This window comes from Cadophora gregata, assembly GCF_030347475.1.
Source record: "Cadophora gregata isolate MNR1 chromosome Unknown scaffold_7, whole genome shotgun sequence".
NCBI classification, from domain to species: Eukaryota; Fungi; Ascomycota; class Leotiomycetes; order Helotiales; family Ploettnerulaceae; genus Cadophora; species Cadophora gregata.
The window spans coordinates 1766720-1788399 of record NW_026695930.1 but is presented as its reverse complement, the minus strand read 5'-3'; the positions used below and the strand labels follow the sequence as shown (position 1 = coordinate 1788399).

Here is a 21680-nt window from a genome sequence, read left to right as displayed (position 1 = left end):
GCACATATATTAGCGCGGTCGCCTGGCGCTTTCAGCTAGGCAGTCTCAGGGCAGTCTTATGTGCCCCAAAATCAACCAGATGTGGACCATGGTACGTAGCCAAGTGGCCAGACCACTTACTATCTGCATGCTTACCTATGTAGGTATGAAAGTAGCCCTGGATGACGTTGGATCTGGTAGCCAAATATTGCTCACGTGATTCTGCGCTAGAGAACGACACACGTAAACCCAACCCTGGTGGCTCCCTCGCTTCTTCTTCTCCGTCGTCCTTCTCCATACTCCATATATCTGGTCATGAATCTCGCAGAGCCAAGCCAAGCACGATGTCCACGACGATATCGACATCAAATGTAGTTTGATATCCTCCCTATGGTGATTTGAGGGCTTCTCAGTAAGACTTCCTTATTTCTTGTCGCGTTTTCCTGCCCTTCTTCATATGATTAAAACACCCCGCATTCGCAGTTTCCACGCGAAACGTCGCTCGAACTCACTTTAGACGTAACCATGTGCGCAAAGCTTCCTTGGATGTATGACTTGAAGCAGAATGATTTCCGTCATCGTGTCACTACTCCTTAAAAACTTCGCTAATTGCCTGCGCTGCTTCGATCTAGGAACTCAATGCTACGCCGAAGGTAACGCGACGCGATGTTTGATCATCTGAGAATTCGTTGCGTTAGACTTTCAGGCTGGTCGATTCGTGTGGACGATAAGAGTAGATTGATGAACGTCAGTGGTATTGTGTCTTACAATTGAAAGCATGCGGTAGATAGCAACCCCATTTGAGCAAGTTCACATTCGCTGTTTACCAGTTCTCCATATTCTCCATCCAAGTTTCCTCCTTGTCGTCGATGCCAATGGTAGTAGAGGGCACTCCTATCTCACTGACATGGCTCTGGGGTCGCAACTTCACCCTCTGTGCGATATACGTCCGGGCAAGAACGCGTTATTAATGCAGCACCGTCTTCTTCCCACGCGGCGAGGCGGCGCACCTACCTTACCTGCCATTTCAACGAGGTCTGAGATACCTGTAAGCTGAACACCCTCTTGCTGGCACTGATTTAATTCTAACTGCCTCTCAGACACACTGCGCAAGATATAAAGCAGTCACATCATGCAAACATGGGTCGCGCTGAATCCCGTCGGACGCCTGGCGCTGCTCGTCCCAGCAGTGCTGTCTCCTTATGCTTCGGCCCCGTACAGCAGAAGTGCAGGTTGGTTATTGCAGTTCCTATCGTTGTTCTGATGCCGTTCAAGCAGGACCCTTCCAAAAGAGAGGGGGCGCGACAACGGGACACATAACAAGAAGACTCAGGACTGCCGAGATCCTGAACGATATTGTACTGTTCGACGACGTGAGAATGTCTCTTTGTAACTTGAAGAAGTGTCATGTCAATCATTGCGCATTCTCGTTGTCTTGCGCTAACCTCGGTCTCGATCTGAGTCGTGGGCGCTCCTTCCCAGTGTACGAGCATGGGCGTTCCTTCACACAGCACGAGCAATAGCCCTGACCTGCAAAGGGACTAGGGCCATTAGCTCCAAGGCTCCCTATAAAACCCTTCTCTCATCCAGCCTCTTCCTCTTTTCTTCTCTTCTTCTTCATCATCCGGCAAGGGTGAAAACTGCGAATTTTGGTTGAATTTTTTGTCTCCAAGTCCATGAACCTGGTATTACACTGTCTCCAGGAGTCGTGGCAAACAATTTTTCATTGAGAAGTCTGCTTCATGCAGGGTCTTGAAGAAGAAAGCCGCTATTTTGTGTTGGTGATGGCGATAGTGATGCTGTTGGGAGGTTGCGAGGAGGTTCAAGGACTGCTCCGACTACTATGAAGGAAATGATGCACCGCACATTGTATATAGCATTAGAGACGAGGCAGATGTGGATACATATCATTGAAAGAAAGAGTCTGCCTATGCAATCGTGCTGGAAGACGCCTTCGTGATAGTGTGGTTGTTGTGGTTGCATAGGGTTGTGTAGAATGCGCATGTCGGGAGGTGCAGGCTGCCCAGATTCTCATATCCCGGGGGTATGCTCTTGTTAAAAGTGAACAATAGTCGTTCCAATATCTTCTGATCATTTTAGACGGTGGTAATGATTCTAAAAAGCTGCTGAAGTCCTTGCAGCCTATTCCCATGTCAACGCACGTGGAGATTCCCGAAAGCTTGAAGGTACCATTCCAGTCACACCCAACCCCAATAATCAATCGACTGTAAGAATCACAACCACTTTTCGTGTTCATTCAAGGGTCGAACGTTAGCGCCGATGGTGGCATCGATTTGTGATACCCAGCGCCGGTCGCAGGACCAGATGCTGACAGCGCAGTCTCAAAAGAGATCACCCACGCCAAAGGCACGCATTGGCGTAGACCTACCGATGGATATAGCATGATAAAGGTATTTGGATGCAAGAATTACGCAGAACAGAGTTCAAAAAGAGCGTGGATTGTGTGGTAGGGTTGGGATCCTCGCTGGGGTCAGCACCAGCAGTCAGCACAGTCTGAACCCATCCATTCTTACTCGCGTACAAGCTGGGAGACGTACTGATGAATCTCTAGTCCATTAAGTCACTTTCGTATCTGCCTCGAGTTGTAGCTTCGTATTTACCGGTTTCTTTCGGCCATTAGTCCTCCACAAGCCATTGTGAGGTAGTTGCGGACCAGCCCCAACCTTCACTTTGTACCACACTCTGGTTTCGGGCGATCCAAACCTCTACCGTCTTTCAATCGAGATATTGCAGATGCGTGAGAATCTTGTGATTGCGGCACATAGTAGGGTGAAGGCTCGGGTTCTGGCTACAGCAAGACACGCAGACTACTAGGTACATGCTGCTCCGGAGCATCCTGATCTTGTACACCCTAGGTCTTGGCCTACAATATATGTTTGTGAGATTTTCTCTTGGTAAGGAGTACATAATGTATTTCAAAAAGACTAGGGCGCTTTCCGTTCGCGGATGTTCTATTTATATTCCTTTGTATAGTCCAGGCAAACACCATTCTTAGACGAACACGACCAATGTCAAAGAATGGCAGAGGCTGAGAGAACCCTGTTATGAGACTTGCTATACCATGTGCTTTGGTGAAATTCAAGCAAATGTTTCTAGCTCTGTGGACACCGTAATGCTTGTCGTGCAAACTCTATCGCTGTCTCCGCTGCTGCTACATTATGCGGAATCCTTCTACTCTCAATTATTTCGTGTCGTCAATAGCTCTAGTGCCCAAAATATAATTCCTGATTGCCAGCGCAGTTGTACAGTTTAGGTAAGAGGTGCGCCAAGTGTGGTGCAGGATGGCAAAGCTCGTTAGATTCAGGATCGCTATGCATTCACAGTCTTTCAAGTTCATCTAGCGTGAGCGTATGTTGCTGCTGAATCGTTTCTCAATACTACAAAATCCGCTAAGCTTCTCGATCTTTATCTCACTTTTATAGGAGCTGTCCGAAAGTATGTCGTACGAAAACTAGATTACGGGCATGGATGAACTATACTTCTGTTCCTTTACTTACTGCGTTTTCTTTTATCAGTTCTCAATAGTCATATTCCAGTCTTGAAGTCTACTTTTTTTAATATATATTTCACAAAGGATCCTAAGTTTTATTATGATACCCAATGGTAGATGGGATGGAGACTGAGTTTTCTTTGCAAATAGCAACCTCACATTCGCTTCTACTTATTTGTACACATGCAGTCATTACAGATTTACACTCTAGATGTCTATTAATCTTTGTATTAGATGTAATCAACAATTGTAACGGGGCTTGCATACGAAGCCGGGCAACAGCTACTATCATGTGTGAAGTGGTCCCAATGAGAGCAAGAACCCACGGCATGTTGCCTTCCTAGGTTTGTTTGCATCAGTATTAACTACATTGAACTGTTATATTATATTAAACGTGATATATATTGTCTAATGTATTAATAAGAGAAAGAGCAAGCCTTACTATTTTAGAAGAATTGGTAGACTTCTGAAATTCTGTCCTGGCTGGTCTCTAAAAAGCTGTTCCTAATACGTAACAGTGATAAGTCATGCCACACTGGGTGTTTCCATTCTGAAAATTGAAACCCTAACTCCTCTAAATTGTACTCTCCTCACATTTTTGCGTTTTGCCTCACTTGGTTCTTTGAGCAGCTTGTTCTTGGACTTACTTAAGCCGGAGCAAGTCCTCAACAACAACATCCAATAATCTCATATAAACAGCAAGTATTGGAGAGAACCCAATCCTTATTCAGCATTAATGACTTGCTATTGATATATACAGGGAAAGCAGTGGTTGTTCATGCCAAATCATAGGCAATCATATTTCCTTGTCAGTGGTTTCCTACCATTCAATCACAACCTTCCCAGTCCTTTCTCAGGCGTCTACAACATCATTGAATTAAAGTCACGGCGTCAGTAGAAACCACTTAGACTCCTGGCTGGGCTCACTAAGAGGAAAATAAGCCAGCCAAAAAGATCGAGGGTCTGAAAGAAAACTGACTGCACCCCAGCAGATCAATAAGAGAGTCACCAAGAGTGAGGCACGTTTAACCTACAGTCATGCAGTGGAAGCTTTGATCTTTGGTCCTGGTGGTCTTTCGGAAGAGTTGTTTGCTCTTCCGTAGAACAGGCCGTTGATTGGAATGGTGGGTCCACTGGAATAAGCAACTAGGTTCTTGCTGACTTGTATCTCCTATCTATTGCCTCAACTACCGAACAACATTTTTCCAGGGGCCATCGCTGAAGCAGGGCACTAAAAGCCTGTGCTGCACAGCACAGGTGTATTCCAGGCATTCCTCGCTTGTTTGTAGGGCACTCCTTTAGACTACCTAAGATACTTTGCAAATACCCGCCACAGCAAAGGGAAACAAAATTGATAGAAAAGTTGGGAAGCACTGATTTGAAGGCTCATCAGCGCTCCCCTCATTCTTCTCATGCGCACTCGCTGATGCTACCTCATGAAGTGGGACCTTTGCCACACCCCATTTACCGGAAATATCTCTCCGTCTAAATAAACAAAAAAAGAGAAGAAAAGAAAAAAGTACAAAGGACGTCAGAACAAAGATATCAAAATAAAAGAGATTCTACGCCAAGAATATATCTTTGATGCACCCTCCGGGAATCGAACCCGGGGCCAGTGCATTCTCCTTTGAAATGAAGATGGGAAGCACTGATTTTACCACTAAACCAAGAGTGCAGTATGATTTGTTCATCAGATGACAAATCTTTCTTATTACGATAGATATTACTACCGCTGAAATGGGCACTAAATGCTTGGCAAATCCAGCTTGGTTTCTTGATATAGACACGCTTACAGCTGGCTGATGCACTGGTGTGCTTTGTGGGAGAAAACATTGAACAAGGCAAGATTCGGAATTTTTTGCATAGATACAAATTGAGTCGGGGATGAAGCTTTAAAGAGAATTGGAGCTCTCTGAAGACACTGTGGAAGGTGAAAGGTGAAACCTTTCCAGATCATTGACTGACCTGGTGTGGGAGTATTAACTGGTTTGGTAGAGACTAGAGCTACACCGCCGAAGGACTATCCTTACCAGCTGTTATGCTCTTGTAGCAGACTTCATAAGGTATAAATATTTTAAAGATTTATATGTCCTAAATTCAATTCTAGGTTAATTCGAAATTGTACTCATTTTCCAGATTCAGCTTCTTTTTGGTGTTGGAATACCCTTAGGATGGCACGGGAAGCTCTGGAACACCCGCCTGGAAACATCATCAGCCTCGTCACCCACATTTAAATCTGGTGAGCCTGCCCGCTTCAACCACAACATCCCACCAACGCCAACTTCATCTTAATCCGCAACCGCGGAGCTCATCAAGATGAGTGCCAAAATCGAGAAGATCATCGTGCGCCTGCAGGGAAAGTATGTTTCTCCCGTTCCCATCCCCTCCCAACCCCGCAAAGGAACAAAGAAATCCAACTAACCTATCGTAGAATCACTGAAGGCCAATACTACGAAGCGCAACAACAAACCCGTGTAGTTGCCGCGCGCTACGTCAAGTCTGCCAGCTGGGATGCCGCAATCGATATCTTGTTCAATGTGTCGCAGTCGCTGCTGAAAGCCGGACAAGGCGGTAGCGGTGGAGATCTGAGCTTGTTTCTGGTCGATGTGTATAGACAGGCGGAGCTGAAGGTGGATTCGGGGAGTAAGGGCAAACTATTGGCGCTGTTGAGGCTGTTTGATAGTGAAGAGCCAACGAGAAAGAAGTTTATTGGGGAGATGATTGGGTGAGTGCTTTGCTTTGCTTCTTGGGATGCAAAATTGGATTAGGGTCGATTTGCAGCACGGGAAAGAGTTGGATACCAGAGATTCATGGAGGGAGTTTGATCTTGAGCTGATACTGGAGATACAGATGGTCTGCGAAATGCGGCGAGTATCCAGCCGGCGAGCCAGAATTGCACCATGTAGCAGGCAGCCTCTACGCCGAGGAACATGAAGCCTACGAAGCAGAACGACATCTCGCACTCGGCACAAAGGACTCACCAGAAGTATTCGCAAAGATGGAATACGAATGGTACACACAAGACGATTCGCACACCGCCGCCCTTTACGCCGCAAGGGTTGTATTCCCGTATCTACTCATAGGCAATGTACGCGATGCTACGAAATCCCTCCGACTATTCACAAGCAGGTTGACGGAAGCGAATAAGGGTCTTGCGGTCCAGGACGTCAGTAGCAATTCGTCGGACATGCGAATCTACCCCAGCTTGCCATTGCTAAACTTTCTCGGCTTATTACTCCTGGCTGTGCAGAAAGGGAGTGCGGGGTTGTTCACGCAGCTGAAGAGCAAGTATGCGGTGCATATCAAGGAGGCGGGGATTTGGGACGAGGCATTGACGACCGTTGCCGAGATGTATTTCGGGATCTCGAGACCGAGACAGGGAAATCCACTGATGGATATGATGGGCAGTATGTTTGGGGGTGGAGGATTGGGCGCTGCGCCTGCGAAACAACAGACAAAGCGTGTGGGAACTTCTGCACCTGCTGCTGAGGGTTTAGACTGAGGGAATAGAGCCTTGTTCAATCTTGAACTCGAACAGACAGCGCTTGAAGCAATATCCTGCAATCCTTGGGTATATAACGCCGTTCCATGCCATGCAGCGCAATCCCATGCTATGCCGAACTAAAAGGGAAAGAGAGAAAAAAGACCGATCATGGTAAATCACCGAAGAGGCGCATCATCCTCAGCCTCGTACATCCAGTTATCCTCTGCCAATGCATTGACTTTCGCGCGAAGACTGGCTCGTACTGCTTCGAGAAGTTCTGCTACAGTCAGCTTCCATTGTGAAGTATGTGTGATGAGGGAGGTATACCAGCAGGCTCACTAGGAGCACGATTCCTGTCTCTCTGATGATGTCGGACTGCATCAGCTAGTCTCTGTCGTTCCTCTAGCACACCACAAATCAGCACTTTCCACCCAGAACAGGTATATAATGTAATCAGGCACTCACTCTCATCTTCCCCTGTATCCCCTCCTCCTCCCCCATCCTCCTGCTCATCAAACTGCTCCACGGGCAAATCCTCAATCTCAAACTCCCCATTCTTATCCCTAATCACGATATCCGAGGAATCCGACTCGGGATCGACGTCTAGACGCAGTGTCTCTGCGGAGTTGGATTGTGAGATTGAAGTCGACGTCGAGCTGGTGGTTGGGCGCCGCGTGAGGTGGTGTTGGAAGAGGTTGCGCCGGACGGAGGTGGTGCTGTTTGCGGCCGGGTTGCGCGAATTGGAGCTGCTGGATGTAGCGTGTCGGCGGTCGGGCATTGTGTGGGTTTGTTGCTTGGAGGAGTTATTGGGAAGTGGAGGTGAGTAAGGGATGTTTGGGAGGTAGGTTGATTGAGTGAAGGCTGGAAAGAGTGTGTGGTTTGTTGTTGGTGTTGACGAGGCTTTGAGGCGAGGCTAGACAGGCCTTGCGGTGCTGTTCGGGTTTGCTGGTGGGGGTTTCAGAAGCAGAGCTGGGCAAGTGAGTTGGGCGTTTTTATGCTTTGCGAGTTCAGGACAACGGATTTGTTTACAATTCGAGGAAAGTTTAAATTTTTAGTTACTACAGTAGAACCTCTAGTTGTATACTTTCTTGAAAGCATCAAGCAGCCTTAACAAACTACAAAGGAAGCCCCCTTCAGCCCCTGTCCACTAGGCGATTGTGGGTGCATCCGCTGAGGTAAACGGCCATCCCGTCTGGCTCGACGAGCTTAAGGCAGGCGTCCTTCAAACATTCCTCTTCAACTGCATGTCAGAAATTCTTAAAAGAGCCGCAACATCGAATCTCTCATCATGGTGTACAGTAAGATCATCAATCATGAGTAACATATTTGACATCCAGCCTATTGGCCGGTTCGTCGGGCAGAGCGCCGCTATTAAGAGGCCGAAGGTATGTTGGTCGTGTTTACTTTGTGGTGCTAGTGAAGAAGCAATGTGTGATAGTAGGCAGTCTTGATGAGCAACAAGACTTTTTACGTCTTATCTCACAACCAGGTCATGGCTCTTGGGTTGCATATGAAGCTTTTCTTTCCACGTACTGCACCACAACTTATGTTCTGGCTCATTATGACATCCCTCTCTCCATTCCTTCATACCTCATCTCATCCCGAATGATCCAATATATTGCTGATTCTTCATTAGGAAATAGCCTGCTTCTCATACGACGACAAGCACCAGTTCCGACTAGACGACTCATCAATCAGATACTACTATCCGCCCACCATCGGTGCCGACCTTTCTCGAGGCTTCGATACCTTCGAGAAGCTCGACGATGCCGCAGACGATCATCTGGATAGTCTGCTGAAGACTGTCATGGAACTGGAGAAAGAGACAGGCAAACGCACTGAGACGGACCTCATCACGTGGAGAGGTATGATGACGAAGGTATGTTCTTGGGAATCCAGGAGAAAGGGGAATGGCGAGCTAACAGGTGGTGCGTGCAGTTTATGGGTGCAATCTTTAGTGATAGAGATGGGTATTTGAAGTCAGGTCTTGTGAGGTGGATGGTGCTGACGGGTGTGAAGGTTTGAAATGAATGCGACGCTGTTCCAAGTGTGCAGTCCTTGATCCCAACTCATTCTGCCTCCCTAGCTAACAGCTTTTTGTGAAGGGTACAATGTGTGTTTCCAAGTCCACACCTGCTGGAAGCTACTAAACCACATAGCTTCATCGAAGAAAACCATGAGTATAAACGGCAATCGCAGGCGAGGCAGTCACGGCAGTTTTCTCAACCAGGAAGACCGTCACAGGACATGATGAGCTTCTGGGGTGAGTTGGGTAGTTGAAAGATAGCTCGTGACTTGCTGACTTGTCAAGGTTATAAATTTGAGACATTATGTCTGCTGCCACAGCCATGGGATGAGACGCCTAGAGATTACATCGAGAACAGAGAGAATGAGATTGTGAATAACCACGCTCAGTATTGCTCTGTTGTTAAGACGGGTATCGGCAGCACAACTATGGTGCTTGGTGGTGAAGTAGACGCATGTATGGACAAATCCTTCTACTATCTACGTCCAGTACTGACTGATGGCAGTATGGGACTCTAAGCCCGAGGACGGAGGTCCTATCAAATGGGTGGAGCTCAAGACCTCAGCTGAGATTCGACATGATGGCGATCTCATGAATCTAGAACGCAAACTCATGAAGTTCTGGATCCAATCCTTTCTCCTTGGCGTACCAAAGATCATCGTGGGTTTCAGGACGCAGGACGGTTTCCTAAAGAGAATTGAGGAGATGGATACAGCGTCAATACCTAGTACGGTGAAGAGGCGTGGAAAGGGGACTTGGGATGGGAATATGTGCATCAACTTCGCAGCGGGGCTGCTAGATTGTAAGTTTGTCTGGTCTTTGAGATGTTGACCTTATGCTGAGACCTTGTAGTTCTGAAGGCTACGATCAGAGGAGATGGCGTTTGGCGGATTCGAAGGAAGGAGCGGTCTCCTGCAATTGACGTATTCCGGATAGAGGAAGCTGGACACGGTGATATTATTTCAGACGATTTCATCAACTGGAGGATCAAACTGGCGATGGACAATCCATTGCCTCCTCCTGCTTCTGAGCTTGAGCATGTACCAGAGCCAGAGCCAGAGCCTCTGGGAGCTCCTGCTAGTACCGGCAGTCAAGCAGCGGTGACTGGGAAATATGTTCTTGGCCTGTAGGGCTGAACGGCTTGCTTGGGTGCCATTGGACGGCATTGTACACTACATCAAAAGTGTTGGATCCATAAAAGACACATGAAATGCAAAGCAAACCTGTGGGTACCAGGTCGTGACATTCCCCGGGAGAGTCCGCGCGATATGTGGTTGGCTAACAAAGCGACGGGAGATGACCTCCCTGCTGGACCGTAAACACAGCAGCACATCTCATCTGTCCTCAACCAAAGTTGTGCGTCTGACCCTGCATGCATTTCGGCGACTTACTAGACAATTTCTCCCCGCAGTGAGAACACATGTAAAGTTCGGGAAGGCTTCAAGTAGAAAGTCAATCAGCCAATAGTGAAAGCAATACGTCCGATTGATACACACTAGCGCGCCAGAGAGAGGGAAGAAGTCGGAGCTGAGTGTGCAATGTCTGGATGTGAGCCATGGTTCTGGCTGACCGCTTGCCAATGCGGTCTGGCCTCACGATAATTGAGCAAGCAGAAAAGCCAAAATAAGCCTCCGAACCATGTCCGTTGTTTCACTCAACAAACCAGACCGAACATCCCTAAATTGCCTTCTTTAATTCCTCAACTGCTCCGTTGACCCTGAGTCACAGAATGCGGGGAAGGGAAGGGTGAATGAACAACAAAAGATAAGGTAGAGCTGTATCAGCAAGCTACATCAGCTCCCCTCACATAACCACATACACCTGTGCAATTGTACAGACAACTAAGGAATTTGTTGGTGACGAGGAAGCAATTGATAACTTATCGACGTCACCCGCTCTTGCTCATCCGTTGGTCACTTGCACTTCCCTCCCATACCTTATTTTTTTCCACCTTTAGTTAGATTTTCAACTCGCCTGCAAGAACCGTTCAGTCATCAAGGCGAACCTAGAACCCAGAGCAAGCAGGACAAGACTTCGTGAAATCCACTTCAGCCCAACAACCCGAGCCGAGGCACCAGCAACCAGAGGAAAGGAAAGGAAAGCCGACCCAACTCGACAATTTCCAATTTCCAATGGGAGGGATAAAGGGTGCCCTGGGCCGTCAACTCTACCGGCATACCACTGCAACGAAAAACATCCCTACACTCCCTACACGACTCTCGTCTTCCGTCGCAGCTGCCGCAGTCAATATGGCACCTGGACCGATAGATACTACTTCTCCCAGCAGAGCCAAGTAAGTCGATCATACCCCATGAAAGTCCTATTTCGAGTTCTAATCAAGGGACTTTACTTTCAGTGTCCACCCTGATACTTCGTACCCCATCGAAGTGAGAGACAAGCTCGGTGTCCACGGTCTCACGCCTCCAAACGTTGAGAGCCATGCCCTCCAACTCACTCGTTGTGAGTCCAGCCCTGCCAATCCTCATTAGCCTCCTTTCCCACATCCATCTAACAAGCTTTCCAGGCCTCAAGCAACTAGCTTCCAAGACGACGCCTATTGAGAAATACATCTACCTAAGTAACCTCCGAAACAGCAATATTCATCTCTTCTACCGTCTCGTCCTCACAAATTTCACGGTGCGTTCAATTGCCTCCCCATCCCATTTTCCCATTTTTTTTCTTCGATCCGAAGTGGGGTGTGCACGTGACTAATTTCTTCTTTGGGATTGCTGGAAAACAGACTATTGCACCAATAATTTACACACCAATAGTGGGAGAAGCGTGTTTGAAGTGGTCGGAGATCTATCAGCAACCTGAAGGTACGTTGCTGTTGTTATGGAGTGAATGTTGTGTTGTGGTGGAGGGACATGAGACGCCACTCGACTTTGCAACAAATCTTTCACCAGCGTTGAAACTTAGACCACACATGCTGATTTTCACAGGTCTATACATCTCTTATAAAGACCGCGGTCATATTCTTGAAGTTCTCCAAAATTGGCCTCAACCCAATGTTGAAATCACCGTCGTCACTGATGGCTCTCGTATCCTTGGACTCGGCGATCTCGGCATCAATGGTATGGGAATTCCTGTCGGTAAGCTAGCACTCTACACAGGATGTGCTGGAATTCGACCTGAGGTGACCCTACCATTGTGTCTTGATCTGGGGACCAGCAATAAGGATTTGTTGGCCAGTCCATTGTACATGGGTGCCAAGATGCCAAAAGTCTCTGAGCAGGAGGAGGCTGATTTCTTGGATGAGCTGATGGTTGCTTTGAACAAGATGTGGCCTGGGTGAGTACTGACATATCAAACTTGAAATACGGTTGCTGATTTGTTACAGTATCGTCGTCCAATTCGAGGATTTCAAGAATCCATTCCCAGCTCTCGAAAGATATCAACACAAGTACTCTATGTTCAACGACGATATCCAGGGTACAGGTGCTGTTATCCTCGCTGGCATCATCAATGCCTTGAAGAAGAGCGGCATTCCAGCCAAGGACCAGCGTGCTGTGTTCATGGGTGCTGGAAGTGCTGGTGTTGGTGTCGCCAAACAGATCGTAGAGTACTTCATCAAAGAGGGATTGACCGAAGATGAGGCAAGACATTGCTTCTGGTTTGTTGATACCAAGGTATCTTTTTCTTTTTGCCCTTGTATAACCTAGCTAACGGTCTCAGGGTCTCATCACAAACGATAGAGGAGACAGACTCGCGCAACACAAAGTCTATTTCTCCCGTGACGACAACAAAGGCCAGCAATTCAAGACTCTCCCAGAGGTTGTCGACTTTGTGAAGCCCACAATTCTTATGGGACTGTCCACCATGCGCGGAATCTTCGACGAAAGCATCCTCAAGACTATGGCTAAATTGAACCCCAACCCTATCATCTTCCCACTATCAAATCCCTCCAGCAACTCCGAATGTACATTCGAAGAAGCAATCAAGCACACCGACGGAAAAGCCATTTTCGCCAGCGGTAGTCCTTTCCAGCCTTACCTGTACAAAGACAAAGTCATGATTCCAAGTCAGGGAAAGTAAGTTCCATCCTCCGCAGCTCAAACAACAAACAAGTGCTGACCTTCCTAGCAACATGTACGTCTTCCCAGGCATTGGACTTGGTTCCATCCTCTGCAAATCCGTCCATATCACCCAAGAAATGATCTACGCCTCCGCCGTAGCCCTCAGCAACGCCATCACCCCCTCTGAACTCGCCGATGGTCGCCTGTACCCTGAACTCGACCGCATCCGCGATGTCAGTGTCGTTGTAGCCCGTGAGGTCATGCGTGAAGCTCAGCGACAAGGATTAGATCGCGAGCCAAGCATTCGGGGCTTGAGTGATGGAGAGCTTGATGAGTGGATCAAGGCGAGGATGTACGATCCGACCAAAGACACCATTTTGCGTGCAAATCTTTAGAGAGTGGTTTATTGACTTGGGTGGAGGATGTCACCTTGCGATTGAGGGCATCGAAACTCTTCTGGATTCTGGGTTCTGGCTTGACAAATTGCTGGGTCTGTACGAGTACTTAATAATCACACTGGTGGGGGAAGGGAAGGAAAAGTTCATTTCACACGGACGTCAGGTCACTTGCGTGCTTCGAAGTTAATGCGTGGGATCAAAGGACTGTAATGGGATGGGATGGAATTAGTAGATTGGTTGCTTTTATTACTGGGAAGGACGATCCAAGGGTGCTTTGCGTTGAACTTTCAAGAATGGATGGCTGTCTGTCTTATACAGACTGAAAAGCCGAATCAAATGCGATGAAATTGGATCGGATTGAATAGGAGACCTACGTACCCACCTTATCAACAAATCCCTGTTCGGTTCAGACTACCTCCGTCCTCGTTCTTTCCTTTCCTACCTTATCAACAAATCCCTGTTCGGTTCAGACTACCTCCGTCCTCGTTCTTTCCTTTCCTAATTATCAGGTACCTGTTAATCCAACTTGTTAACCACAAACACTCCCTACCCCCACCCCTTCTATCCCTGGCTCTCAATACACTTCCCCTTCCCCTCATCCCCCCCAACACACAAGTTATCAAGCCGCTTCTCCTCTCGTCGCCTTCGACCTTCCGCCCCTTCCCTCCCACCCTCTCCAACCAATCTCCGAACCCTCCCAAACACCTGCCACTCTCTCTTCCTCTCCCTTTTCAACCTCTCCTCCAGCGCCTTCAAACTCTCTCTCCCATACCCTGGACCAGGGAGAGGGAGTGCGAAAGAGGCTTTTGAGCGGGAGGCATGTGAGGTGAGGAGGGAGGAGATTTTGTGAGTGAGGAGTGTTGAGATGGGGTGGATATTTGTGCTTGTTGTTGTGAGGGAGGAGGAGAGGGGGGTGTAGTAGGTGAATTCTGTGGGCTTATGGAAGGGCGGTATCTGGGCATGGGAGTTGGTTGTGGTGTGGGTTAGAGATGAGGGTGATGATTTGGAGGAGGAGGGAGGAGAGCTGGGTGGGGTGAAGATAAAAGTAGAAGGAACAGAGGTATTAGTGGAGGAGGGAGGGCAAAGGGAAAGGATTTTGGTGCGATGTACGCAGATGTCTTCTCGGGAGTTGAAGCAGCGGGTACATGTTATCATCGGGTCTGCGTATTGCTCATCTGCAACTTTACCTGCGCTTGTCATCGCTCTACTTATCTCGGTATCTGTCTTTGATAATATAGCTGGCTTTGGTCGTATGTGCCTAGATCGGGACCTCGGTGTGGCTGTCGCCATGAAGGAGCAACGTAAGGAGAGGAGATGGCATTGTAGGCAGGATTCGCGGATGGTTGTTGGTGAGGATGTCCGTGGGGATGAGGGGGAGGTCGAACGTATAGAGGATGGAGGTGACGTGGGTGGTGTTTGTATCTGGCTCATCCTGAAACTTACGGGCGACTTTAAAATCAAGTGTGGTTTTGTGTGGTGGGTTCCTCTGCGATATGGTTAGAAATTCGAGTGAGGCTGGGAGGATGGTTAATATCCCAGACGTAAAAAATGTAATAGAGTATCACTGGTAGCTTTGAGGTGCTCGCATTTGATATATACTTCTTCCAGAGGCAAACGTATCTGCACACTGAAAGATGAATTGTTCGAGCAGGTTGAAAGACATTGTGCCAAGTCTTTGTTGGCGGACAAAGGGTGAAATGAAATCTTTCGCTTTCGTTTGAGTGCGGGAAAGATGGACAAAGGCGAAGATACCGCTGTATGAAACTTCGAGGAAGTTGGACGTCAAGGTCCTGCGACAAAACCGTCATCAGAAATGAAAAGCTCAGATTGCAGCCCAGCAAATCCAGCCTTCTGTTAAAGGTAACGAGATGGATCATCTTGTGTAGAAATGGAACTGCGCTTCAACGGCTATGGTAAGGCTTCGCTCTCGCTTCAAAACAAATCGCTTGCATCAACATTTAGCACAACAACCAAATTCTTTCTATAACTGTGCGGAAATGTATGTGTCGGAGTCAATGTCGTACGAACACTAAATTCATTGATGGATCGAAATCGAAATGGCCTACTGGGTTAGGTCTGTAGACTTGCTCCTCACACGCACCCGAGTATTGATTTTCCAGTTCAAATTTCCTACCTTTAGTGCCTTTTGACTCTTGGAACTGCTCCAGCTTGTTTTTTGGAGAGAAGGGGGGGACTTTTCTGACTTTCTTGTAAGGAAGTCTACCAATTAGGTATGTGTTGGGGGGTTCAGATTTCAATTTAAGCGAGGCCATGCGTAGTGTTCTGACGAACTAGATTGCCAGTTGCAACTGACTGGATTTAAGCTGTTCATCTCGCTGCATAGCGTTAAGCCATATTCAGAAGGAGAAGAAAGAGAAGCTATGCTTTATCCAGATTAAACAACAGCAGAGTGCAGATATTGGGCAAGCGTTCTGCCCAATGATAAGAGACGGTGAAGTCGGGTTTTAAACAGATAGATGTTTGTTGTCCAAAATGAGACAGGCTGCATGCAGTCTCTTGTCTCTGCCTCCAAGCGACAGAAAAAGATTTCTGGTTTTCCAAAACATTTGAACAGGCCTGCGTAACACTGGCCCTGCCCACATGCCTCTGATAACGACTTGGCCAGACCCTGTACCTCGTTTAGTTCCCGCCCCCTCGATACATTGACCCACTGCACTGCAGTCACTCCAATATCCTTCCCACCATTCTGGCGATTATCCGGCAGCGCTGGCAAGATCTCTGTGCGCGGATCATAATGAGGTTTTCGCGTTGGAAAGAGATGAACCATTTGTCTCTGCCACGCAAGCCTGATCTCTTGGGACAGCCGTCTCGATTTGTTTATTGTGTAAAGAGGTCACATAGATTCCAAACTTTTTATCTCATCAGACATGAGCCAGACTCATGGTCATCTCCGAACGTACGATACGACTTGAGTATGGCGTCTCTCGGCTCGAAGCAGAGCACCATTGCAGCTATCTGACTGGGGTTGATCTGCACTCCGCCGCATGCAAGCGTTGAAGATTCGGGACGGCCCTATTAATATGGAAGAAGCTTCCCAGATCCGCACACCTCCCCGAATAAGCGAGACTTGCATGCGCTACTGTGTATGGACCAAGTATTACGCGCCAGGAAGAAATTTAGGGGACTTGAGGATATAGCTTCTAAAAAGTTGCTGGCAAGGAGTTCAGCTTAGCTGTCCACTGTGTCCCCTGAAGTTAGGTAGCTAAAATTTAGTCGTATTTAAGCAATATGCTCATCCCTTCAACTGTCTCCTCTCTTCCTCCTCTGTGCGACGATAAACGAAAGTGACGATGGGTTCAAAGACGTCCTAGACCTCGCTTACAGGCAGCCAAATCGAGGTCCATTACCGAAGATGTAAAGGAATGGGGTCTGTTGGTTTCTGACTTTGTGACAGGATATTTCCCTTTGCGCTGTGGGTTTTTCGAACATCCAAGAGCGAGATACAACCGCAATAGAGTATTGTGCATTTGTTGGTATTTTTCTCAGCTTTCAGTTCGCTGAGAGATAGATCCACCTCCTCTTCAGACCACGGAGGGTAGCTTGCGGGATGGAAGAGGCATCCGACATACATATTGTATGTTTACATGATCATTGGCAGGAAGGGTTCTTGACGGGTCGTGGGCTGTTGACGCGTGAATCAGACCTGAGAACATGAGGGTACTCGATATTGGGGAATCTAAAGAGGAGCGGTGGAAACTATAAGTATCAACTCCTCTCCCTCCTTTCCCTCAACGTCCAGAGCAGCATCCAAACAGCTTCCAGTCACTCTACCATAGGATCCACTGAGATCTACCATTCCACCTTCCTCATCATGCGTTCCTCGAACCCCCTCACGCGCTTCATGTATCTTGGATTCCTTTCCCTCTTCTTTGCTCAGGTTAGTACGCTTCCTACTTTCTCCCAGACTCTCGATATCTTGAAATCATGTCACGTCAGATATATACCCAAGATCTCTTCAGACTCTCCCTGGTCTGATACGCAGCGCTAACACGCAAAATAGCACATCTCAGCTGTGTTCTTCATCACCAAGTCGGATGACTATCACGCTTACCAATGCGGTCCCAGGGGTGAGAAATGCTGCGCGTCAGGCGCCGTCATCTATCGTATCTGGTCATCTCCGCAACCTCCTGCGTCTTGCTCTGGCTGTGGCTGTGGTACCATAAAGAACGAAGCGATCTCCTCTGCGAATGGAGGTCTCGATCACAGCGAGCTTGGCAGATGCAAGTATGGCGATTATGTCGGTAATGGGAATGTGTGGGCATTCTGTCAGACCCCGACTGGGGGTGACCTATATCTCAACGGCCAGCGAAAGATTTGTCAACATGCGAGCATCACGGTTAGCACTTGCACCGATGGATTCTGTGGCAACTCGCAGAAGGCCGTCATCACCTGCAACGACGACAGGTGGTATCCTCCTGCGTAATTGCGCAAGATTGGCTGAACTCTGTAGACACGTGAGTGCTTTCCCACAGATACCTCTGTTATGGGATGATTGCTAATGGGAGAACAGATTACGTTTGATCATGAGAAGAGGCAAAAATGAAAATTTCGGAAGGTGGGAAATACAGCTAAAATTGATTCTGCATTATGCTAGCTTGGTTGTGGGAAGAGCCCTTTTCTATGTGTTTGGAAATTATCTCTTGGAACTTATTTGACTGGTTCGAGTCTTGCGAGGATGGATACGGAGGCATCGTATAAACCAATTATGAATGCTTCGGCAATCACCATCTCCGAGTTCCATGATGATCACCACAGTCTAAATCACTGCCGGATCGTTTCCGAGATATAATGGAGTGCCTTACAACTGAGACAGTTTTTGTTTGTAGATGAGCCCCTTCCACTCTGCAGAGGTGTGATGCATATTTCCGCACAACCTTCACGTACGATTGTGACTCGCTTAATGTATCAATAATGCTGACCTCACTGAGCCGTGGCACATTGAAAGCCATAGAACAGCGATTCGGCTTGTTCAAAGTGGTACTAAGACATTGCTACAACCTCCTACCACTTTGCAGAAGAAAAAGCGATTTCTCGTGCCAAAAAAAACATTTAAAACCCGTGAAATGTCTGGGTACTGCGCCATCCACGTTTGGACTTATGACCTATCTTACTGAGATATCACGCGTAAGAGTCCAAGGACTTTGGAGATGTCGGCCAGCATAGTGACATCGGTGGAAAGGTACTGGAAACAGTACACCTCAGAATACAATGGTTGCTGAATGGTGTTGACGAAGGAAAAGTAAGACCTTTGAAAATGTATAAGTGATTGTACCTGCTCTGTATCACGAGCGAGGACTACGGTCTACTGCAGGAATAAGTTGGTCAATTGTGTAGAAGCTGAGGAAGCTGCAAGGTCGAGGTGATCGTGGTCATACAATTGAAACATGCCCGAACTCCCAACATCGGGTTTTCGAAGATTTTGCACAAACCTCTACAGAGTTCGCAAGTACGAAATGAGCACCGCATCGTGTATTTACCCTTCCTACGAAGATCGTGCCCTTTTCCTGTGCTTCGACATTTCTGCAAGGAAGAAGACAGAAGAAGCAATTCTAAATTAAGGAACAGACGGTGCAGCTGACAATTGATGAGCAGTGAATGGATCAGTCACAAGTAGGAAGAAGACCGTAGTCCTTAGTCAAATATAAATTAAAAGTGCTATACGAGATCCTAGCTTTATTGACAAATTCATGCTTGGAAGCTGTCGGCTTCTCAGCGTCGTCCCCTTCCACAGCAAACTCATTCAAAATTTTGGTGACCATTGGTCAAAAAGTGGGCCAAAACATTTAAGCATTTCCCTTGTTGATATCCTCAACACCGACAACGTTGTTGTGTTCATCAAGGTTGAGGGCCTTCTTGGCGGTGGATGCCTTTCTTGGGTTCTTGGCGCTGAAGATTTCATCAAGTTCCTCAAGCTATAGCGAATGGTCAGTGGATACCAAATTGATAATGAGGAATTTAAACTTACAGTGCGGTTCTTGGTCTCAGGAATGAAGTACCAGATGATGGCAGCTTGAATGAGACACCAGACCAGGAAGACGATGTAGGTCTTCCACTGGATGTTGTCAAGAGCAACGGGGAATCCGAATTGGTTGACGAGAGTACCGCAGGTGACGAACAAATTGGAGAAAGCCATTCCCTTGGCACGCATTTCGAAGGAGAGGACCTCGACGGGGTAGAGAGCTTGAAGTGGGGTCCATCCGAAAGAGTAAACAGCCTGGAAAATGTAGATCATAGCAACAGTGGCTCCACTTGCCGCCTTGTTTCCGAGAGCAGTATCCCAGACGCCACCAGCATCTTCAATCTTCTTTCTCTGAGCAACTTCTGGTGCAATAATAGAGGATGCGGCAGTAACTCCGATCCAGCAAATTGAGCAGCCAACGTTGACCCAAATCAAGAGGGGGCGGCGACCAATCTTGTCGACGAACATAGAGCCGATGAAGGAGACAACGCACTGGACGGTGTTCATGGCGACGAAAAGGTTGCTCTGCATGGTCTTATCGCTGATACCAGCTGTGTCCAAGACACCGCTGAGGAAGTATGAGACAACACCTGGGAAATGATCAGCCTCTTATATTCTCCAAATGGTGAAAATTGTGCATACCGTTACCAGCCCATTGACCGAAGAGAGAAACACAGCAGTTGCATGCAAGACGGTATCGGGAGGTTCTGTTCTTGAAGAGCGCGCGGTAATCCCACCATCTCTTGTCGGCACCATCGAGCTCCAAGTGAGCCTCGTATTCCCACATTTGAAGTCTAACCCATTCGCTGTCGGGGTTGCCATTGCCGTGATACTTGGTGAGGAATGCCTTTGCTTGCTCCTGCTTACCGTTGGTGTAGAGCCACTAAGATTTGATCAGTACATCAAAGTCACATAATGTGCACAGTACTGCTTAACTACTCACACGTGGGGATTCTGGAAGGAACCAGGCAGCGAGGAAAACGACACCTGGGAACATTGCTTGAAGCCAGATGGGGACAATCCAAGATGCGTTGCCGGACAGGTTGATACAGCCTCGGCATGCGCTGGAAGCAACTAGTGCACCAACGGGCCTGCGTGATTGTTAGTGTGGAAAACATGAAATGTCGAAACTTATGATGACATACCAGAAGACGTTGTAGAAACCAGTGACAATTCCGCGATAGGCTGGGTGAGAAATCTCAACGACGTAGCAAGGACCAGCTGAAGCAATGATGGAAACACCCATGCCCATGAAGAATCGGCCACCCATGAATTGACCGGTGTTATTGGTGTTAATGACGGTTCCCTGAATGATGACACCCATGATGATTATGGTAGCTCCAATGAACATACCAACTCTACGGCCGAAGGTATCGATGGCGGGTCCGATGAAAGGAAGAGCTGCAACACCACCAATTTGTGTCATGGAGCTGACGATACCAGCTTCAATTCCCACATTGCTGACACTGAAGAACTTCTTAAAATTGTCCTGGGCGAGAAGGTTACCGAAGAGAGAGGAATCGAATCCGTTGGAGGTAGAGCAGCAGAATCCAACAATTGAGATGAGGTAAAGTTGGATAGCAATCATGTTGCGAGGATTCGGTGGCTCCTTGAGCATGGCCTGGTTGAAGGTCTCATCACCGATGAGGACCTTGGTTGCCACAACCTTGTTCTTGTCGAGCGAGTGGTCATGGTCCTCATGTTCGGCAACATGAGAGTCGACGTGCTTCTCCGAGATGTCTGCCATCGTGTCCAGATGATGGGGAGGATATGCTGATGCTGTCGAGAGGGGCTCAAGTGTGTCTTGAGTGACTGGAGTACTGGAGAGAGAACGAAACTGGGGGGAGACTCCAGCTACTTATCTATCCATGAAGATGGAGGGTTGCATGTTCACGCCAAGGGAGCAGACTGCCTGGGACAGGCCATTTCACTAGAGGAGTTTCCAGATGAAGAACACACGAGGGGAACGGGGTCTGAAAAAAAGTGTTGCAACGAGTTGATTGGATCATTGGAGAAGTAGCTCACCAACGTTTCGGAGAACGGAGTACTTTCCCGGGGTGAAAACCTGGGGATGGCAGTAAGGATGGAATGTTGTTTGGAGGTGGAGGTTGCGGAGGAACTCCTTCCGCCGTCCGCTTTAGGATAAGAGCTGTCTGCTCCAGTCTGGAGCCTCTGCGTTGCACCGGCATCCCCAAGGTAAGGTATCCTGAGTGGCTTTCGCGAATCGAGACTGCAAGATTCCCAGAATCCCAGCAGGATGGCGAGTAACGCCACCCGAGCTTGGGG

At 47.9% G+C, this 21680-nt stretch overlaps 6 protein-coding genes and 1 non-coding gene across 7 annotated transcripts; 4 read left to right on the top strand and 3 right to left on the bottom strand.

Annotated features, from left to right (window-relative positions):
- Positions 1-5075: 5075 nt before the first annotated feature.
- On the bottom strand, positions 5076-5165 carry ONS95_013327. Its single transcript has one exon. It is a non-coding gene; the product is annotated as a tRNA-Gly (tRNA).
- A 641-nt stretch (positions 5166-5806) lies between these two features.
- On the top strand, positions 5807-6992 carry ONS95_013326 (uncharacterized protein; the record flags this gene model as incomplete). The annotated part of the gene is made up of 3 exons (XM_058506972.1): positions 5807-5850; positions 5922-6215; positions 6341-6992. The coding sequence occupies 3 exons, from the start codon at positions 5807-5809 to the stop codon at positions 6990-6992; spliced, it is 990 nt and encodes a 329-aa protein (XP_058357702.1).
- Positions 6993-7150: 158 nt separating this feature from the next.
- Positions 7151-7752, bottom strand: ONS95_013325 (uncharacterized protein; the record flags this gene model as incomplete). Its single annotated transcript, XM_058506971.1, has 3 exons — positions 7151-7251; positions 7302-7376; positions 7440-7752. The coding sequence occupies 3 exons, from the start codon at positions 7750-7752 to the stop codon at positions 7151-7153; spliced, it is 489 nt and encodes a 162-aa protein (XP_058357701.1).
- Positions 7753-8287: 535 nt separating this feature from the next.
- RAI1 (decapping endonuclease targeting mRNA) lies at positions 8288-10130 on the top strand (the record flags this gene model as incomplete). Its single annotated transcript, XM_058506970.1, has 8 exons — positions 8288-8359; positions 8611-8853; positions 8913-8944; positions 8994-9023; positions 9134-9237; positions 9286-9456; positions 9506-9802; positions 9853-10130. 8 exons carry the CDS (start codon positions 8288-8290, stop codon positions 10128-10130), a joined length of 1227 nt encoding a protein of 408 aa, XP_058357700.1.
- Positions 10131-11132: 1002 nt separating this feature from the next.
- ONS95_013323 (uncharacterized protein) lies at positions 11133-13411 on the top strand (the record flags this gene model as incomplete). Its single annotated transcript, XM_058506969.1, has 8 exons — positions 11133-11293; positions 11357-11460; positions 11525-11637; positions 11741-11819; positions 11943-12291; positions 12341-12629; positions 12676-13031; positions 13084-13411. 8 exons carry the CDS (start codon positions 11133-11135, stop codon positions 13409-13411), a joined length of 1779 nt encoding a protein of 592 aa, XP_058357699.1.
- Positions 13412-17246: 3835 nt separating this feature from the next.
- Positions 17247-17858, top strand: ONS95_013322 (uncharacterized protein; the record flags this gene model as incomplete). Its single annotated transcript, XM_058506968.1, has 2 exons — positions 17247-17312; positions 17436-17858. 2 exons carry the CDS (start codon positions 17247-17249, stop codon positions 17856-17858), a joined length of 489 nt encoding a protein of 162 aa, XP_058357698.1.
- Positions 17859-19218: 1360 nt separating this feature from the next.
- ONS95_013321 (uncharacterized protein) lies at positions 19219-21141 on the bottom strand (the record flags this gene model as incomplete). Its single annotated transcript, XM_058506967.1, has 5 exons — positions 19219-19347; positions 19401-19984; positions 20037-20277; positions 20338-20485; positions 20540-21141. 5 exons carry the CDS (start codon positions 21139-21141, stop codon positions 19219-19221), a joined length of 1704 nt encoding a protein of 567 aa, XP_058357697.1.
- Positions 21142-21680: the final 539 nt, after the last annotated feature.